Here is a 19,820-nt window from a genome sequence, read left to right on the forward strand (position 1 = left end):
ATACCGAGTACCACTATACGTACAGATCACAAACCAGGTCGACATACCCATCTTACATTGGTCTGCCTGCGGAAGTCAAACTGTGCAATACTACACCCCATCTTTATCACAACAGGGAAGCAAAAATAGAAACTTATACTCTTAAAACCTAGCCAGCCCCTAACAATGACCAACAAGAGTAAACGAAGAGTAATGCAAATCTGCACCAAGAGCGCTGTGAAGTAAACAAGCAACTGTCCAGTGAGTTGTTTAACAATATGGTAGTTCTGCTTCTGTGGTACCGTGGACCTATTATCACTGTGGTTCCTCAGAGAACATGTGTAGTTATGAGAGTAGCTGGTGAACAGATGGGGTAGACACGAAGTTTGTTTATCCAAGCTTGTCCTGAGACCCTCCAGCCTGCCAGCCAGCAATGCATGCTTGTGCACACAAGAAATGCGCGCACGCACACACAAACACACAGCCCTTTCCTCTTCATCTGTCTCCTCCCTCTATCCCATTTCTCTTAACATTAAGGCATGAAGACAACTATATTTCTTTCAATAACTTACCTCAAGTGCAATCAGTTACATGGATTAATTTAGTCTTTTTTTAATGTCACAATGTCCAAAATGTTGTGTCTTGCCTAGCTTCTCTTTTTGAGATCTGAACTTGCTTGCATGTTTTCGGTTTGATTTTTTTTTCTTTTTGGCAGCATGTCATCAAAACCTGAACAAAACCAGTGAAGAAGCTCAACTTCACCGCCATGGACAGAAGAAAGGAAGGACTGATCTCATTTGCAACTGGTTTGTTTCAAAGTACCCGTTTTGTTGACAAAAGTGCCCTCCTCAGTAACAAAGTGCATTCATAACCTGCCTCTTTCCAATTAATGTGCTAAAGGGACTTATAGTTGCACTACAGAAGTACTGTAGAAATTATGGGGGTGGTGGTGGTGTGTGTGTGTGTGTGGGGGGGTAAATTATATGCATATTCTCCTCTTGATTCAAAGGCTCAATATGCTTCCTTGGAAAATAACATTGGATATGGAGTACAAAACACAACTTGGATATTTTTAGACTAACAAATCCAGATGTATGGAGTCACTGACAATACTCAACCAGATATGTCAGCTCTGGTGATTTCCCCTTCTCTACAGAATACTTGGACTCAATGAGCATGAGTGTGTGTGTGTGTGTGTGTGTGTGTGTGTGTGTGTGTGTGTGTGTGTGTGTGTGTGTGTGTGTGTGTGAGAGAGAGAGACAGAGAAAATGCATTGGGGCTGGCAGCTCAGGGTGCATGTTTGAACAGGCTGTGGCTGACTCTCACAGTGATGATGTGGCCAGAGGGACCCTGGCTGCCATGCACACACATGCACACAAACACACGTACATGTAAACACACTCACACACTAAACTGCCAGCACCAGGCATCCTACCCACAGTAACACCAGACTCTAATATAATAATATCCCCTCCAGGCTGGTTCGGGGGCATTAGAGGACTACAGAGGGAGAGAGAGGGAGAGAAAAGGCCTGATTTGATCCCCTCCTGCCTGGAAACGTGGCTGAGCTGGGGGAGATTATTTTTTGGAATGCAACAGACATTGTGAGATCCCCCTCCCCTTCCCTTGTTCCCCTCCCCCCATCAACCAGCTGCAGCTGCGCTCCTATTTGGCCTCCCAACTTCGACAGGTATTTATTGCTCTCTTCATCATACAGGTTGCCTCACGGTTGTGTGGTCCCTCGGGCAAAACGATTGGAATAAGCATGATACATAAACCTCCTCTCACTCCCTCCCCAACACCAGCCTACTTCCTTTAAATATACCTCTCTCTCTCGCTCTGTTGGATATCTTTAGTAAAGCTGTGCAAACATAGAAAAAAAGGTGCTCATCTATCTCTTCTTCGTACTCTTTGTCACTCTCTCACTCGGGCTCCCTGCCATTCCTTTAACCTGCAATTGGTTAAATGCTACCCGCGCCTTGTCACACAAGGACAGATTCCGAAAAACTGCACAAAGTTAAGCACATTCATTCAATCGACCTCCTCATCCTTTGGGCAGGAACTATACATGTCAAGTGTTAAGTTTAGGACAAATGGGTGATTCAATGTTTTTTGTTTCATTAAACATTCATACAGTTCTTTTCGTTCACCCACAAGTTTCACTCTGTGAGAAATATGACATCAAGCCTAAGAGGAAAAACCCAATTGGTAAGTACACCTCAGCATTAAGAGGGGACCAATGTCATATCACCACCTGCTGTATATACATGTATACAATTATAAAGTGTCAAGTACCCGAAGCAGTCAACAAAAAGAAACAACAACAAAAAAAATTTAAGACAAAATCAAAAGGGAAAACAGAAATGCTGAAATTGCAGAGTTGTGAGGGATAAGAGGCAATGTAGTCAAGCCAACAGATACATTGACGATGGTAGTGCTTTAAAAACACAAACCCTCCACCCCTCATTTTCCCTAGTCCTGCAAATGACGAGCCCCCATTAAAGTGGATTTGACTCAACATGAATTTGTTTTTCAATAAGACAAACCATAGATTCTTAAAATGCATTTTATAGAGTAAGTAACACTTCAATCAAACCCTTGTCTGATTCTTTCTGGAACATTTAGAGAGAAAAAACTGTTGCATCAAAATTGTGGTGAGTTTTCCTTGCATATGCCATATTGTGGCAATGTTGTTTCTATGGTAACTGTACATTTCAGACCTGCAAAAGAATAGAAAAAGAGTTGTTTTCACTGGGAGGATTTGTCCTCGCTTCACCCGTACAGCAGCCAGAAGGTGCTTGACAGACACCTTGCTTAGAGCTTGAAGGCTGTGAGGACAAAACCGATAAAAATCTAAATCAACTGCATAGTTGCTCAGAGTTTCTTTGTATCTATCATACATTTGCCTAAGCACATATGCCAATGTATAAAACCCCTAATATTATAAAGAAAGAAATGGCCCAGAAAGTGGACGTCATGGGTGTATGATTTGAAGCGTTCTTTGCTCTTAAACAGATAAACCGACTCAAGTGCTTGCAAGTCAATCTGTTTCCTAAAGTAAAAGGAGAAAGAAATATAAAGATTAGATTTTTGTGACACCCTGATTTGGTTTATAGAGGAATAGTTAGTTGTTTCATTTTTTTTAAGTTTGCCTTTGCATGTTTCTTCTCCTCTGTTCACTGGCCTGTCTTACAGGCAGTGCAGAGTGACTATGGTGTCCAGCAGTGTCCTTGTTGCCCCTGCAGTTTCACGGCCCTGCCTCCCCTACCAACTCCTGCAGCTGAGGACTGTGTGCATGGGCTCCAGCACCCCCCCCCATCTCCGCTGCTGAGGTTGCCTCAGAACGCCGCCGTCCCCTGATGGTACGAGGCCCAGAGCCTGTGTCGGAGCTGGGGTTCAGCAGGCCCAGGGGGGGCTCAAGGAGCCCTGGCTCTCGCACCCGGGGCTTTCGGCCTCGCCGAGAGGGGATACCGTTGCAGCCGTCCTTCTTGAGGTGGCGGTGCAGGTGATCCGAGCGCACAAAAGTCTTAAAGCAGCTTGAGCATTGATAGGGGCGCAGGCCGGTGTGTACGCGCATGTGGTTCTTCAGGTCGTAGTTGTGAGCAAAGGCAGCTCCACATTGCGTACAAAGGTAAGGCTTCTCTCCTGTATGCTTCCGCATATGAACCTTGAGCTTGTCCTGCCTGGGAGGGAGAAAAATAAACAAGATCAGAATTAGAATCAATACACAGAGTAAAAAATTCAAATGAACAAGAGGATTGACTCACACCCATTTGAACACACTCAGGACAGGTTTCAGGTTTTCTTCTCAGTGTCAGTTACTAATCAGGACTATGAAATATCATGTATAAAATAAAAAATTAACTCAAAATATATGATTAATTCTCACATGTACCAGTGGCCTCCTTAATATACTTTGGATGGCTTTAGTTCCTATTTAACAGCCATCTTTTGGATCTCTTCCAACAGAATTATTCTGTGAGGGCAGCCAGACCAACTGAGGAGAAGCCATAAACATTACATCTTTATCTGTGTAATTGTACACAAGAGCACAAGTGTGGACTGACAAGAAAGCTCAATGTTCATTGTGTCAGTTGGTAGTTTTATGATTTCTGTTAACTTTTCTTGGAGGAGAACAACATAACAATTGACAGATTCCAAAAAATACTTGTTTTTTGTGAATAGAAAATGAAGACTTAACTGTCCTGTGCAGATGAACAATTCCAAAATCATTTTGAAAACTTGACGTTTATCGTTAAGTAAAACTGAAATATAGGTGAGGCAGTGAAACGTCATCAATTTTGTGGCCTAGTGCTATGCCCACAAGCCATATTTTCATTGAATCGCGTATAAGAGTAGGTATCATTTCTACACTTTGCTGACATGGAAAACTTACTTTCCAATAACATATAAGATCTACAGCAATTAGTCTCCAGTCAAAACAAGACCAAACTATGACTTGACTTCTCTAAATCTAACGTCATCTCATTACATCCTGGAACAATTTTTACTTTGCGTTGGTACACCGCCCACTAAACTTTATCAGCCTGCCTTGGCCTTTATCTGACTCTTGTCCCTCCCTCCCCCTTCTCGCCCTTACTATCTCTCTAGCTCCCGAGCTCTTAAATCGTCTAACCCTTCTGCATCCAGGGCAGAGGGCTTCTAAATAAACAAGTCTAGTTACGACAACTCCATTTGAACACACGCACACACATACACTTGCCATATAAGTGGATTAGCTGTCATACAAGCAAACAAATGAACCCACTGCCACCCTTATAGGTCTGTACAAACTGTGCTCCACATATAAAAATAAAAACAAAGAAACACATATATAGGTGAGGAGAAACACACACACACACATACTGTCTGAAGCCTTGGAACAAAGTGGCATACTGACAGAGGTGAATTATTTAAAGGACAGGAGTGATTTATTACCGTGCGAGGCACACTCTTAACCCTGATCAAACAGGATTAAGATTACAATACCCCCTTCCCACTGCCGGTCGAATTTAGCTAGAAGGCAAGTTCAGATTGGTCTTCCCTACCTGCCATGCCAACAGAGTTTCTAGGTATTTCTAACCCACTGCATCTATATCCAGCACAAGTCCACTGATTAATTAATTAAAGGAATGATTTCAAGGAAAATGCAGGACTCCTAAATACGGGGAAACCATGTGCACTCAAGTCCCCTGATGTAGACCAGCCATATTTATCTGAGCGGCACATGGCAGATTTCATTAGAGAGGTAAAGGAGTGACAGAGAGGAGGGGGGTGGTGTAACTACTCTGCCGTGGGCAATAATCAACATAACCAGAGATCAAAAGTTCAAATTACTGCATTGGAGCACATAGAGCACCATTCAGGGCCTGTGATCCCCCTCTGTATCAAAGCACAGCACTTTATAGCAGCCCTCCAATAGATAACACTGCCATGGCACAGCCTTCTTTTATAGGACCCCTATGCTAAAATTCCAGGACTTTGCTATGAAGGCTGTCATAATAAAACATACTTTTATAACCATCTGACCCCTCTCTCAGAGCTGGAATACTCAACATGCCATTTTGATTAGCATTTAGCTACAATGTGACATTGTAAAAAACCTGGTTAGTACTCAGTCAGTCCATGAACAAGGTAAACATTTAGATTTACAAACTGCGCTGCCTTCTTAATGCAAAGCTAAGTTGGTTAGTGCTAATACTCCTGCTCTTGGCTTTGTGGTGTTTCCCACTGCTGGGCGGTTTGTCTACAGTGCCAAGTCCAAGACTATTAGTACATGTGACATGGGGTAGCCACTTCATTAATTGGGCTTACCTGGTAAAGCGCACTTTGCAGATGGCGCATTCATAGGGTTTCTCTCCTGTGTGCGTTCGGATGTGGCGGGGTAGCTTGCCTGCTCCTTGAATGACCTTGGAGCATATGGGGCACTTCTGGAAGGCCTTAGAGCGCATCTTCCTCTCTCCTCCACCTCCTCCTCCTCCACCCCCACTGCCTCTCTCTCCAACAACCCTTTCTCCTCTAACTCTGTCTTGGCCTGTACTGCCCCGTGATAACCAGAGCGGTGGCACTCCCTGTGTCACAGCAGCAGAAGCTGTATCCTCATGCTGCGTGCTGTTAAAATAATTCAAGTAAAATTCCATGTCTGGGTCGTCCCCATCTCCCTGTTCCTCCCCGATCGTTGAACGCTCCTTTTGCCTCCCGATGGAGTCCATCATCTGCTGCAGAAGGGCACTGGCTGAACCCCTCTCCCTCATCGCCTCCCTACCCCCGTCCTCCACTTCTGTCTCCTGCTGCCTAGACTCAGGGGGGAGGTAATAGTGCCCATTTTGGGATGGTGGGTAGTAAGATGACCCCAGGCTTGCTCCGTTCCCCTGCACTGCCTCCCCATCCTCCTCTTCTTCTTCATCTTCATCCTCTTCCTCTGGCTCCTGCGTTGGGGCCTGGGCCAAGGCGAGAGCCAAAGGGGAGTAGTACTCACCGGGGCCACCAGGAGCCCCATTACTGGGGCCATTGCCGTGGTTAAAGTGCAGGTGTGTAGGCAGGTCCCTGAGCTCTGGCGTGCTGCAGCTGCTGCTCCAGTGCGCCCCTCTCTGGAAGTACTCCAGGTACTCCCGGGCCCGCACCCGGTTCCCCTGCTCCTTGCCCCCTCTGCCCTTTCCCTCCTCATCTTCATCTTCATCTCTTCGCTCACTGCCCGCCTAATGGAACATGGTGGGGAACAAAAAGAGTGAGTGAGTGACGGAGAAATTTAAAGTCAATGTAAGCTTGTTCAAGGGAAAGAGATAGCGATAGAAGTACAGAGGGAAAGTACAGAAATAAAAAGTACATTAGAAAAACAAATTGGGTAAAGTACTTCAGCTTAGGGGAAGGCTGACGACAAAGACCTACATTTACAACTGTAAGGGCTATCAGCATTGGCAGATCACTATCTGGGTATCCTGGATGCACACCCAGGGGCTCTTTATGCTCATGGGTACATGCATGTGCAATGAGAAAATAAAAACTAATTGGCAAAACACATTGCTAACTGCTGTGTGTATAAAAAACAGTACAGCAGGACAGAGCCCCATGTATGTTTTCGCTGACACATTCACCAACTCTTAACCAATGACAGTGTTGAAGTCTTTATGAGTTCTTCAGAGAAATAAACTTGTGCTAACATAACATTAGATAGCTGGAAATGTGGGGCCACAAACTGGAGTGTTACAGGTTGGGACTCTTTGCCATTAAACATCCAGGAGCCCATGAAGGTTTTTGACATACCCTCTATGATGTGACCATGACAGTGAAGCATAGCTGTAATTTATCACATGATGTAGAGAAATATGTATTCAGGCCCAGCATATCACAGCTATACTTGATCGTGTTGAAGTGTAGCTGCGATATGCTATGTCTGTGGTCTGTGAAAGAGCATGCTGTCCTTCCACACACGCCATTGGCTCAGAATGAGTAAGTGCTGAACTAACCCCAAGGCTGTGGGCGTGTGTTAGGCATAGTGAGAGAGACTGATAAAGGCCATGATGTAAGCTTGACTATGCTGACTATTTAATGAAGGGGATGGTATGATGACCAGACACCTCATTCCCTAAGTGGCTGAACCAGGAGAACTAGATTTTGAATTAGTTATTGCAGTTCCACAACACATGAACTGTACTGTATATTAGATGGTCTTTGTTTAGCTATAAATTATTTCAGCATTACAAAGGGTTGCTTATGGTGTCACTAACTCATAAAAGCAGATCAGATCAAATCTCATGTCAAAGCTTAAATTCAACTGTAACACATGTCAATTAGTTCAATAATGATCTTGTACCGGCGGGGAGAGCACTTTGGTGTCCAGCAGATGTGTACAGACGTCCTGGACAGGTGAGATTTCCAGGAGGCGTGCAGCGGCAAGGATGTCAGCCACGCTGCTATGACTGACTGTCAATGTGGCTGTGTAGGCAAAGTCCAGCAACGCTCCCAGAGCCTCTGCTGCCACAAAGTCGATGTTGTAGATATTCTGTTGGTCAGCAGCGGCCCCTGAAGTGAAGAGCTTGTGGAAGTATGAGCTGCAGGATGCCAGGACGGAGCGGTGAGCTGGGAATTCCCGGTCCTGAGTAACCAGGAGCACATCACACAGCAGGCCGCTGAGCCGCTGCTTGTTCAGGCTGCCCAGGATGTCTGCGCTGTGCTCAGGGAAAGGGATCCCCACGGGGCCTTCCTCTGCTTCTCCTGGCCCTCCTCTTCCTCCTCCACCCCCACTGCTTGCTGTCCCCCTGAGCCGCCTTCCGCCCCTCCCACCGGCTCCTGACGACATCTTCCACCAGCCTGCCGCCGAGCCGCCTAGCACAGCCCCCACCCGTGTATCCGTCCTGCCGTCTGTCTTTCTGCCTGTCTGAGGGGAAAAGAGTTGGATAAAGGGATGGGATGGAGGAGAAAGATAAAGATGAAAACAACAGATCAGTTCATGACATTCTTTACATGGACATATAAAGAGAGAGGAATATTGATTCATTCATTCACCACAGTTAGAAACATACACCAAAATGCTTCAGAACACACATACATATAACCAAAAGTTAAAATTTAAAATCTTAAGAACAAAGGCCTAGTGCACAGTTCATAACATACATGGGGTAGGCAAAATAAACACATACACACTCTGAAGTATCTTAACAAAATCTATAAAGTTGGGTCATACCAGGATATGTGGCAATTAGCATTATTATCACCAATAAAACAGGTTTGGCAATTAGCATTTTTATGTGAGATTTCAAAGCAAGATGTAACAACAAAATGATTTAATATGTCAAAATTAGTCTTCTTCTGGAAAATACAGACAAACTGCAACAACAATGAGAAACAGCTATAACAAGTTGAAACTAACCAGTACACACTATAGGGTGTTGATGGTCTGCAACCTAATATGACCAAACTGCCAACTTTGTAGCAGTGCTTAGAATGGTGACAAATCAATTTGAAACTGTGTGTTGTCTGTATATCTATACTGTATTCTTACTACTGTGGTCTGAGTTTTCCAGAGTCTCCAAATAAAATGATTCACTCTAACAAGTCATCTTTATTCATTAAAATCTTGGCAATGCAAAAAACTTGTCTACTGATTTTTCACACCAATATGTTAACAGTTAAGAAAGTTAATTTGTGCTCTATGAGTGCCTGACCTGAACTCCAAAGAGAATGCTTTACATTTACCACATGTGTCGAATGCTTGATAAATCTGTTTTGTAAGCAGTAGCTCACATAGGGAGCCAAAAAAAAGGCAGCCAAAACTACCAATTCAAACATTTCACTCCTTCTCACTGAAACCAAAAGCCCTGAGAGAGTGTCTCAAGTAACACAACAGCCCTGCACATCACATCTGCAATTGATTTTAAAGCAAATTTACTGACACAACAAGTGCATTTACAGATTTACTACAAAATTGTACAATAGCAAAAGGTGACAATGTGCAATAATTTAGTTTCTGATGGCAGTGAATAACGAGTGGCATTTGGCCAGGCTTGTTGCCTACTAAAACACCACAAATTGGTGAATAACTAAGTGAAGATATTTATGTACTATATATGTGTGTGTAGTGGTGGCTGAAGGCGCCTTTCATTGTGTGCACGCCAACATCTACGGATGTGTGCATGCACTCATGCAAGAAACCATGTAAGAGGTCGTGGAGGACAGATAGGCAGAGGGCAGTGGGGATCAGAGTGCATGCTGGGAGCTGGGCTGTGCAGCTTGTGTCAGTCGAGAGCCAGGGAGGGGAGGGGCGGGGGGCTGCCAGAGCAGACCCTGTGGAAGAACTCCACGGGAGGAGGAAGAGGACACGCAACAAGCAGCGAGGGAACAGTATTAAAAAGGGAGGTTGTCAATCCGGTCTGAGCTGGTTACCCCACCCTGTACTGTGTGCCAAGTTTCAGGAAAGGCTGTCCCCTCGCTCACGTGTGGGGGGAGATTAAAATGATCGACTGAAGCCTGCGCAGTCGGAGGGGGGTTTCAGCAGAACAAGCCATCCTCGATTTCTCTATTAACACACTCACACACAAGCAAATACTGTAGCATCACAGAGACATCAATAACACATGAAATACACGTGCACATAAACACACATAGGACATCCACCCCCTCCAACCCTCCTCCCACCTTCTCCATCTGCCAGGGAGACCCAGCAGGGGGTGAGGTTAAGGGGGGGCGAGGTGGGGGTGGGGGTGGGGGGGGTTGAGGATACGTAGAGTGTGTTGCGCTCAACAAGAGCAAGGCATTCAAATGACATTCCTGCAGACCTGCCCTCCTGGTATGTTTGCGCGCTACACCCCACTAACAAACCTGCCTAACCTGGCTGCCTATCCTCTTTCATACAAGTTCACCTGTATTCACCTCTCCTTTTTCTCCCCTGTAAAAAGCAACGCCTATCTGTCTCCACACCTTCAGATCTGGTAACATGTCAGTGTTAGGTAAAGCCTTTAAAAGACCTCTGCAGACAGGCAGGCAGGAGAGAGAGCAGACATTTGTTCCAATTTATCATGATCTTCCAAATCGGGCAATAATTGCTTTCATTTAGGCAAAGCATTATGATGAAGAGATCACTCAAAAATAATAGTTTGTACATTCAAATAACACTAACGCTATTTTAGAGTACTGTTTTCTTTGACGAATGGCAAAAATGGCTCCACCGCATCTTGCTCCTTACTGTACGTCTCCCTTAACTCAATTCAAATTTGATAGGCAGCTGACCACAAAGTCACTGCAAACACTGCCAATGTCTTTCACAAAGCTCTGATGAAAACGGACTGTCGGAGATGGCATGAGCAAATTTTATTATCCAACCCCTCATCTGAATATGCTGAGAGAGGGCAGGACAAAGACAAAGAGATATGGCACAGGAGGGAGAGAGGGAGAGAGAGCAGAGTGCGGTGGAGATGTAAGAAAGAGCAAGAGAAAGGGCAAACACACGGCTACAGGTCATGTCCTTCACAGGTGGAAATAGATCTCTGTGAGTCCATCCAGACCCGAGCCAACCTGCTTTTCGCTAGCACAGACATATAGCACCTGCACTAGACCAGGCATTGCTGCAAGCCTGTGTAGCGCGTTATCCCCGGGACATACCCAGCTGACCCTGGGTCACGGCTTTGTGGGTAAAGACGCTGAGCTGAGAGGAGATAAAACACACACACACACACACGCAAACACACAAACACACACGCACATACACAAACTCGATTCAGTAACAACAAAGAATGGAGAGACTACTCTGCATGCAGGAGCCACCTGTCCCCAAATAACCCACAAAGAGTACTAAGAAAGAGGAAACACAGTGCAACAAACCTGATCCTGACACCTCCTCATGGCTTGAAACATTCCTTATCACTAATTCATGCCTGTGGGTGACAAGGCCCGCAGCCCAGCACAAAGCAGCGCAGCAGCTGTCCGTGTCCCTGGCGTTCCACTTCCAGGGAAGGGCCTTCACTCAATGCCCAGTCTGCGAGCACCCAGGCCTGCTTTGCAAGTCAAACAACCGCTTTAACACAGGACCTACCCATCCCATCTCCACCCTCATTACCTCCATCTCATACGTAACGTCACTCTACCCCTTCCCATATATCAACACACAGCAAGAACAGATATCAAAGTTGCGCTTCAGGGACAAAACAACCAACAACGGTCTTCCGCTTTGCTGTTTCTTCAGTTGACTATGCTGTGTGTGTGTGTTCTTAATATCTTTGCCAAGACAGTCACACCCAATTTGCTTGTCATTCACAGAAAAAACACGTTGACAGGAGGCTGTGGTTGCTGTTAGTAAAAGTAGTTTTATTTTGTCTGATATGTATCATCTACGGGAGGACTGCAAAATTTCCACTCTCAAAGTATCTCTGTCTTTGGCTGACACATACCAGTCATTCCTAAATACAAAGGAACAAACTGTTAACCCTGTGCAACCTCAGATGTTTCTTAGATAGACAAGAAAAATAAGCTTACTGGCACTTTTTTTTAGAGCTGTACATAATCACATTTTTAAGGTTTTGGAAAGGATAAAGTAAAGAGCATTACTATCAAATTAGAGTTAACTAGACTATCAAAAAAGTAACATGACTTATTCCAATTTGTACTGAACTTATAACTTCCATTGTGGGGAGCCTTTTGGTTGGTTGGACTGAACTTTATAGCCAATATCCTCCCTTTGGTCTCCTTCTATTCTAAACTTTCAGTTACTGGTTTCTTCAACATTGGCATGCAAAAAGTGATTGGCTCAGAAAAATAATGCACAATTCAAAACTACTGAGCAACCCAACTTTAAGAGGGAGCAATCAGAGCAAACATAACTGAATCATTGATCCCTTGAACCATAAATGTTAATGGAGCACAGATGGCCCACCTTTTAGTACTGAAATACAGAGCAGTTGTTAATTTTATAACAAACACCTTGTGAAGTGTTATTAGCTTATTGCTTTTACAAGAGAACAATTCTATCAGGTTACTCCCAATTTTACTCAGGTGATGGCTTTAAGCATTCAGTAGCTTACTTGCTATCAGAGTAATTCATATATTTTAACCACCAAAAGTGTTTGTATTAAGATTAGAGTACAAAAGAAAAACAGCAGCAAAGCCAGAACAGAAAACAACTGAAAAATCTTGATATTTGACAGCAGGTTGAAGAATTTGGTTGGCCCGTTGCTCGTCTTCCCTGACCCTTTCTTTATCATTTCTCTTTTTCCTATCATGTCCTCATTTCACTCACTATCTCAACTGGCCTCTAAGACAACAAGCCTGCCTAGTCCGCCCTGCTGCAAGGGAATCACTTCCCTTAGGTCAAGAAAGTTCAAGGTTGGACCAAGAGGATATTGCAAGATAATCGGAATGGGGAGGGGGTGGCAGTTCCTAGGAAAAGTGGATTTTGAACAAGTGCCACGGCCAAGTGACTCACTGCTGCCATAGTGAAAGGAAACCTGATTGGTCATATTGGGAGCGAAGCAGGAAGAGGGCAAGTGACTGATAAAACTGAAGTTGCGAGGGCTGGTCTAAGCCTGGCAGCTTTCACTAGAAACTAACCAGGAAGTGCTGCCACACAGACACAAAGCCAGTTAAAAGGTAGTGGGCGAGGCAGGGCGTTAAACTCACAAGCTCACTCATAACTCCTGAGTGCATGGTGGCCTAAGAATCCGGCTCAGATGTCAATGATAAACTCAGGGAGATCTCTTTCAGTTACCTGGCGTAACCTGCTTCAATAAGAGGAAAGGTGACCGCCCATAAGTTGGGCAAAGTTTAATGTGAGGAAGCTAGCAGGGGATTTTATGATGTCCTAAAGGTATGGGTTTTCTGTTGCCAGATAGCAAAGGACCTGGAAAATGAAATCTGTAGCCAACTGCTCATATAAGCTCTTACACTGGTCTAAATTTGTTTGCATTTTGTTGTCTTGCTTGTTTGTAAGAGTCAGACCCACTGTATAGCTAAAGGCTAGTAAATATAAAGTGCCCAGAAAAACAAAAAACAACATTGAAATTCAATCCAGTACAACAGCTGTGAATTACTACTTTGGTAAAACTTACATTTGCTTAATTGTTTTTGACACAATAGCAGAAACATGATGATTCAGTTCTGAGGTTATTTTTTTTATTTTGTCTGTAGTTTATGTTGTATTGGACTGCAACATACTGTAAACCTTTTTGTATTTGCGCCTCTTTATGTAAATGAGGCAGACAAAATACCCTAATTATAGTAATATGATGGAGTCCAATTTCACACTACTTAAAAGTAAAACATCAAAAATTACAACAGAGTTGAGACAACATACAGACAACTGTAGTAGTAGTCTCTGTATCATTTTAATTGTATGTGAATTTATTTTACGTTGTACTGCAGTGTATGAGTGTTTCTATCTACGTGATCACTGCATTGAGAGTGACAACAGAAAACAACAGTGTGGTGACATTATTAAGTTAATTCATTAATTCATTATTTTCATAATGTTAGTTCTTTAGTAAGTATTCAATCAACATTAACCTTAAAACTCCTTACTTTTGTCTTTTGGCCGATATTTCAGTGTGAAGTCATAAGTCTTATAACACATGTTTTGGGACAGTCGCCTTTCTCAAGCTGCAGTGTAATAAAACCACATCCACAGTCTGAGTTCCTTTTAGCTTGAGTAACATGCTCTGACAGTGCCATGCTGCCAACCAGGAAGTGTAACAAAACCTATCACATGGCTTCGGAAACAGCATTACACCCCAATGCAGCGTCGTCCAGCAGAACCTAAGCTGGCCAGTTGGTCAGTCCGCAGGCCAAACATGTCCTGGCTGCGCCACTCTGTGCATGCGCAGCCCAACAGGGAAAGAGGACTTCCTGTGAGTCTGTGGCAGTCGTGTAACAGAACCCGCTCTGTTATCAGATGACCAGCTCTCTGCTTGCTTGCTCTCTCTGTCCCTACTGTCTGACCCTCCCTCTCTCTCTCTCTCTCTCTCTCTCTCTCTCTTCCTCTCATCTGTCGCTCTCATCTCATCATTGCTCCATCCCTGTCTCAGACTCTGTACTGCACAGTACCCACCACACCACCCACTTCCCCTTTCCACTGCTGAGGAGGCAAAGCAGCACAGACCCACCCACCCTCCTGCGTCTCGCCATCCTATAATGCAACCCACCCATCTTCTCTTCCGTTTCATCTCGAACCAATTCACCAAATCAACGTGCAGACAGTGTCATATTGGTCACATATCCCCCTCCTGATCAGTTGGCCATTCTGCTTAATGAAAAGAAGCCTCTTGTTTTTTGTAGTACAGTCAGTGTCAATATAACAATAAATTACACTGTTGACAAAAGACTATCCCTTCAGCTAATTTGTGTTTTTACAGTATATTAAAAATGTAAAAACCCTCAGTTTGCAAATCACCAAAAGAGATCATCTAACTCCAAAAGTGTGAAAATTCAAGTCTAGCTTTACCCCCACCCTGAAAAACATCCCAGCCTCTTACTCTCCCACTCTAATTTGATCAGGTTGTGTTGGCCTCTCCATAATAAATGTCCCAGAAGAGAACAGAAGAAGCCCCTTTACTCCCCCTAGACTTCAGCACAACAACAGAAAAACAACAGAGAGGGGTCTGTCTGTCTGCCTAGTCAGGCTGGAAGCTGTGGTATACTGAGCAGCTGACCAGGAGAACCAAACATTAGGGGGAAGTGAAGCTGCATTCAACAAGAAGGAGGCTGATGAAAGTATTGAAACTGTAGATAAATGTGATAAAGTATACACACAAACATAAAGAAACAGAATAGCAGCACAGAAATTATGCTGCGGTATGAAGTACAAAAAACTCCCACCATATGGGCCACAATACATAATTTCACCACATCAAAAAAAAAACTTTGCACAAGCATAATGACTGTTACATGTAGTATATTGTATGCAGCCAACATTTCACTCTAAAATAAAGCCTCAAACTGCCACGGCGACATCACGCAACCTGTCTTCTCAGTCTGTCTGAACCTGCTAGTTTCAGGCCATAGTGGTGTAGGCACAAACATACAGGAATATCAAACTGTATTCAGCCTCACCGCCAAATTGATGGGTGGTGTCTTGGACCTGCCCACAGCCACTGAAGTCCCCTGCAATTCCCCTGGAGTCTATTGTTGGTAACACAGACGCACAAGCACACACTCACACACAAAAACACATATGGCGTCCTAGTTTAACCTCTTGCTGGAATTTACTTGAACTAACCATAGTTTTCTTCCATAGTGTTACCTGGCAAGTGGCATTGAGGGTAACATCAGGACAATATTTACTGTAACTAATATTTTCTGTGACATTGAACTCAATAAAAAATGTCATTAACGTTGTCTGTTGCCGTCTTCCGAGAAGCATTCCAAACACTTTCCCAGCATTTGGGCGTCTTCATGTGCTGTGTTCTTCTTGTACCCTCTCCATGCCCACACATTTAAAAAAACAGGTTCAACAAGTATGGAAAGCCAAAAATTATGCATCTGGTTATCGAGCAAGGCAGTTAGGGTTCCTGTGAAGTCTTTAAACCACGAGCCACAAGCAAGCAGGACATGACAGGCGAGATTAGAATCTGCTCTTAACAAGATGCTGGTTGGGGGTGGGGGGGTGCGGGGGAGTGGGTTGGTAAGTGGACTGGGAGAAAAATGTCATGAGATTGACCTGGGTGAGTAGCTGAGAAAAACTGAAAACAGAAATCAATCAGCAAGCACACAGGTTCTCCAGCATAGTGCACAAAGTTATATTTCAATATTGCATGGACATAGCTGAGGCAGCTTACCCCACTAGTAAAATCCAGTTGTCACAAGATGTGTTGCATATTCTTCCCTTTGATAGAAGAGATGTCACTTACTGAGGTTTTTCAAATAAACTGCGACTCAACGCGCTACCTGTACTCTGTCAGATATCAGCATGGTCGCTCTGCCACGGCCTAGAAAACATTTGATGCAGTGGTTTTTGTGGAATTACTTCAACACCCTAAAGAAGCAGCAATACAGGATGTGCAACTGTCTTCATCTTTTCACTCTACTAATAATAGCAGCGGTGCCATTTAATCACAGCAGTAGATGAAAGCATAAAAGAATGCTGTCCCTTAATAGGATGAAAACAACACTGATGCACAACGAGCTTGCATGCCCATAGTTAAAAAGTTAGCCACATGTGAATCCAAACTTAAAGACAACAACTATTTCTCTGAGCATTGTTCTGTGCAGCACCTTACACTCAGCACTGACCTATTTGCCATTCCCTCCTTTATCTGCAAATGGGTCAAGAACTCTGAACTCTATCAAGCCCCATCTCTCTCACTCTCCTTCACACACAACATGTTATGGTATTTATTTTCTCTTTTCGCCTCTCTTCTCCTCTCAGTCACAGTCTAAATACACAGTGTGTGTGTATGTGGATGTTTTTGGCATGCTTACCAAATAGGCAGAAAATGTTTCCCGGGCCCTATCTGCCTCCCCTGCCTGTCAGCCAGCTCCTCTGCCTTCGTCTCTGGGCAGGGCTAGAGCTTTACCAGACAGGAAACTTGCGAGTGGCCCTAGTCATACAGGCAAGCCCTTGCCTGATCCCACACAAACAGACCCTCCGCACCACACCCCCCACCACCACCCCACCCCCCACTATTTTCAGCCCACAACTCTGCTCTGCATCCCGTGCTCTCATTGGCTTAACAGCTGCTCACTCACCACACCTCCTCGTTGGGATAGGCTGGCGGCTGTTCCCTTTCCTGGATGGCCAAGGGCAAGGCACTCTGGGATATAGAGTTCTGAAACCCCATTTGACCTGCTTTGCAGTCCCTGCTGTGGACTACGAGTCCCAGCTCTCTCTGCCCTCACCACCCCCACTATCTCCAAGCCTGCTCTAACGTAAGCACTCAGGGCTGAATTATACACTACAGTATGTTGCTAGCAGGCTGCCAGGTATTAAAGTACAGACCAGCCATCAAACAGGGCCGAGCTTCGTATGAAAAAAAACAAAAACATTTCAACCTCAACTGTCACAGCAGTAAGCAAACATCAGAGGTGGATTCTTTCATCAGCTCACACTCTAGTGACATTTCAGACACACTTAAAACTCCTGACCTAAATTATGAGTTATTCCTATTCCAAACAGTCTAGTGCCACTACAACATGCCCTGCGCACACAGCACCCAACTTGCCCCGCACTGAGCAATTCAATCGCCACTATCCCGAAAAGTTGTTGCGATTGCTTGTACCTTGTCCAATAGAATTATTTTTGGTTCCTCCTTCCCCTCGTTCAGTACCCCCCACCCTCTCTTGAGAGCCCCCATCCCCCTCCTCCTCCTCCTCCTCCTCTAAGTGCTTCCACCTGCCTGAAAAGTTAATGCCTTGAACACATCCTATAAACTTTATCTCAAGATTCCCCAGAGGTAAAGAGCAGTACAGAGGAAGTACTTTAGGAGGATTAAAAAAAGAGGAACCTTGACTGGGGACTACTGCTGCGACCCACCTCTCCTCTCCGGCCAACCCCCCCACCCTGCTCTCCTTTCTGTCCCCCTCCCTCATTCCTCCCTCTCTCCTCTCCTCCTCTGCCCTGCTCCCCTCTGGTCGACAGGCCCAGGGCAGACAGCGGGGGGATGGCAGGGTGCCTTTAGCTCACCTGCGATGGCCGTGGTGGTGCTTATTGTGGGTTAGCTCAGCCCTCTCCTCTCCTCCTCTCCGGAGCTCTCTCTCTCTCCCTCTCACTGTTGTGCAGCTTAAAGCCCCGTATGCGCTAACCAAGCAGCAGCAGATCAACTCAATTCCCTTCCTGGTTTCTGGAGGGCAAAGAGGTCCCTCCCTTTCTCTCTCTCTCTCTCTCTCTCTCACTCACTCTCCCTCCCTCTCTCTTAAAGAAACAGCATTCCCCCTCAGTCTCTGCCTCCTCCCTCTATGAAGCAAAAGTAAAGTGGAAATTTCTTTGCGCTCTAAAGTGGACAGTTGTCAAAGTCATAAACTCAATCAGAGATGACACAAATCATTAACCCATACCTTCCCACTCTGTGGTTTCACAGTGAATGTCGGCCAGTGTTTCCCTCTCTGGACACTCAAATGTCTGGTTTAAGGTAAAACAGAGTTGTAACTCTTGTCTTTTCTCACATGCCTCATCTCTCAGTACTCCTTTCCTTTTCTATGTGAGTCAAGTCACACCCACCTATCCTATTGCCTGAGGTCATGGTGTCCCACCCCAAAAGCAAGCCATGGCACATTCCTGCACATACAGTAGGGGCTGCCAGCAACCCCCTTCATATGCTCTCTGGCTCGGCCCAGTCTCTGTACATAATACCTGCCAAGCTCCAACAGGTGAGGCATCAGAGAAGACATTACTAAGTCGAAAAGTGTCTTATCCACGGTTGGGAATGGCAAGTTCCCATGTGTAAATTTACAGCTCATGCACTTGATGTTGCGCCACTTCCAACCGCCCACCGCACGCCCCCTCAGTGAATGCAAGCCAGCCATTGTGCCATGGAGTGGGATGGAGCACAAGATGAATTCTATGATTCTGTTGCACCATAAACCATCTCAACACACCTCTGAATGCACTTTTAAGTCATATATTTCATGCACATACATGTAAAAATCTACTTCACACAATGTTTCTGCCTGTAAATTGTTGACTTTTGCCAGTCTCATAGGAGGTGTGTCCCACAGTGCAGCAGGGCTTGACACTGACTTGGCACTACACAGATAACCTTGCAGGGGAATTGTGGGGCTATGTGGCAGGGAGAGGCAGTGACACTACCTCTGCCTAGAGGGCAATGTTCAGCACAATCGCTAAGCATCTGGGGGTTAAAGCTTTTAAACTCATAAAATACACATCAATTGTAGCGTTTGGACGTTTGGTGCCATAACTTGCTATAATTTGCAATGCTAAGTGAAGAGGATGCAGGTGGATAAATTGTAGCCAAGGTGAAATTAAAACAGCCGAATATGAACTTTCACATAAATACATAATATTTACACAAGTTGCTTTCTATTCAGTTTTGCCCTAATTACCCACAGTCAGAATTAGTTGTTGTCAGCCCATGGCAGTCTGAGATGATGTCAGACACTTTTATGGCAGTGTCGCCCTTCAGTCCAACATAAATTGGTCCTCTCCAACTCCAGACACCCGACATCAGATCTGTGTTTGTCATTATAGTCTGAATGGTGGTATTAAATCTAGCTAAAAAAGGGGGCAGTTAACAAGAATCTCTGAATACAGATTCCTGTTTTACCAGCTAACAAACAGTGGTGGATGAAGTATAGCAATATACAGCAATGTAAAAATACTCCATTACAAGTAAAAGTCCTGCATGAAAAATTCTACTTAAGTAAATGTACATGTGTATAAGCAGCAAAACGTAGTTGAAGTATCATCA

The 19,820-nt window shown here is 44.6% G+C and overlaps 1 protein-coding gene across 1 annotated transcript; it reads right to left on the reverse strand.

Annotated features, from left to right (window-relative positions):
* Positions 1–659: 659 nt before the first annotated feature.
* On the reverse strand, positions 660–17,237 carry zbtb7a (zinc finger and BTB domain containing 7A). Its single transcript, XM_022759430.1, has 5 exons — positions 17,146–17,237; positions 16,879–16,924; positions 7,793–8,356; positions 5,794–6,677; positions 660–3,662 (listed from the first exon to the last, which is right to left on the reverse strand). The coding sequence occupies exons 1-5, from the start codon at positions 17,235–17,237 to the stop codon at positions 3,227–3,229; spliced, it is 2,022 nt and encodes a 673-aa protein (XP_022615151.1). The 3' UTR covers positions 660–3,226.
* Between the last annotated feature and the right edge of the window lie 2,583 nt (positions 17,238–19,820).

This window comes from Seriola dumerili, unplaced genomic scaffold (assembly GCF_002260705.1).
Source record: "Seriola dumerili isolate Sdu_G_001 unplaced genomic scaffold, Sdu_1.0 BDQW01000322.1, whole genome shotgun sequence".
Lineage (NCBI taxonomy): Eukaryota > Metazoa > Chordata > Actinopteri > Carangiformes > Carangidae > Seriola > Seriola dumerili.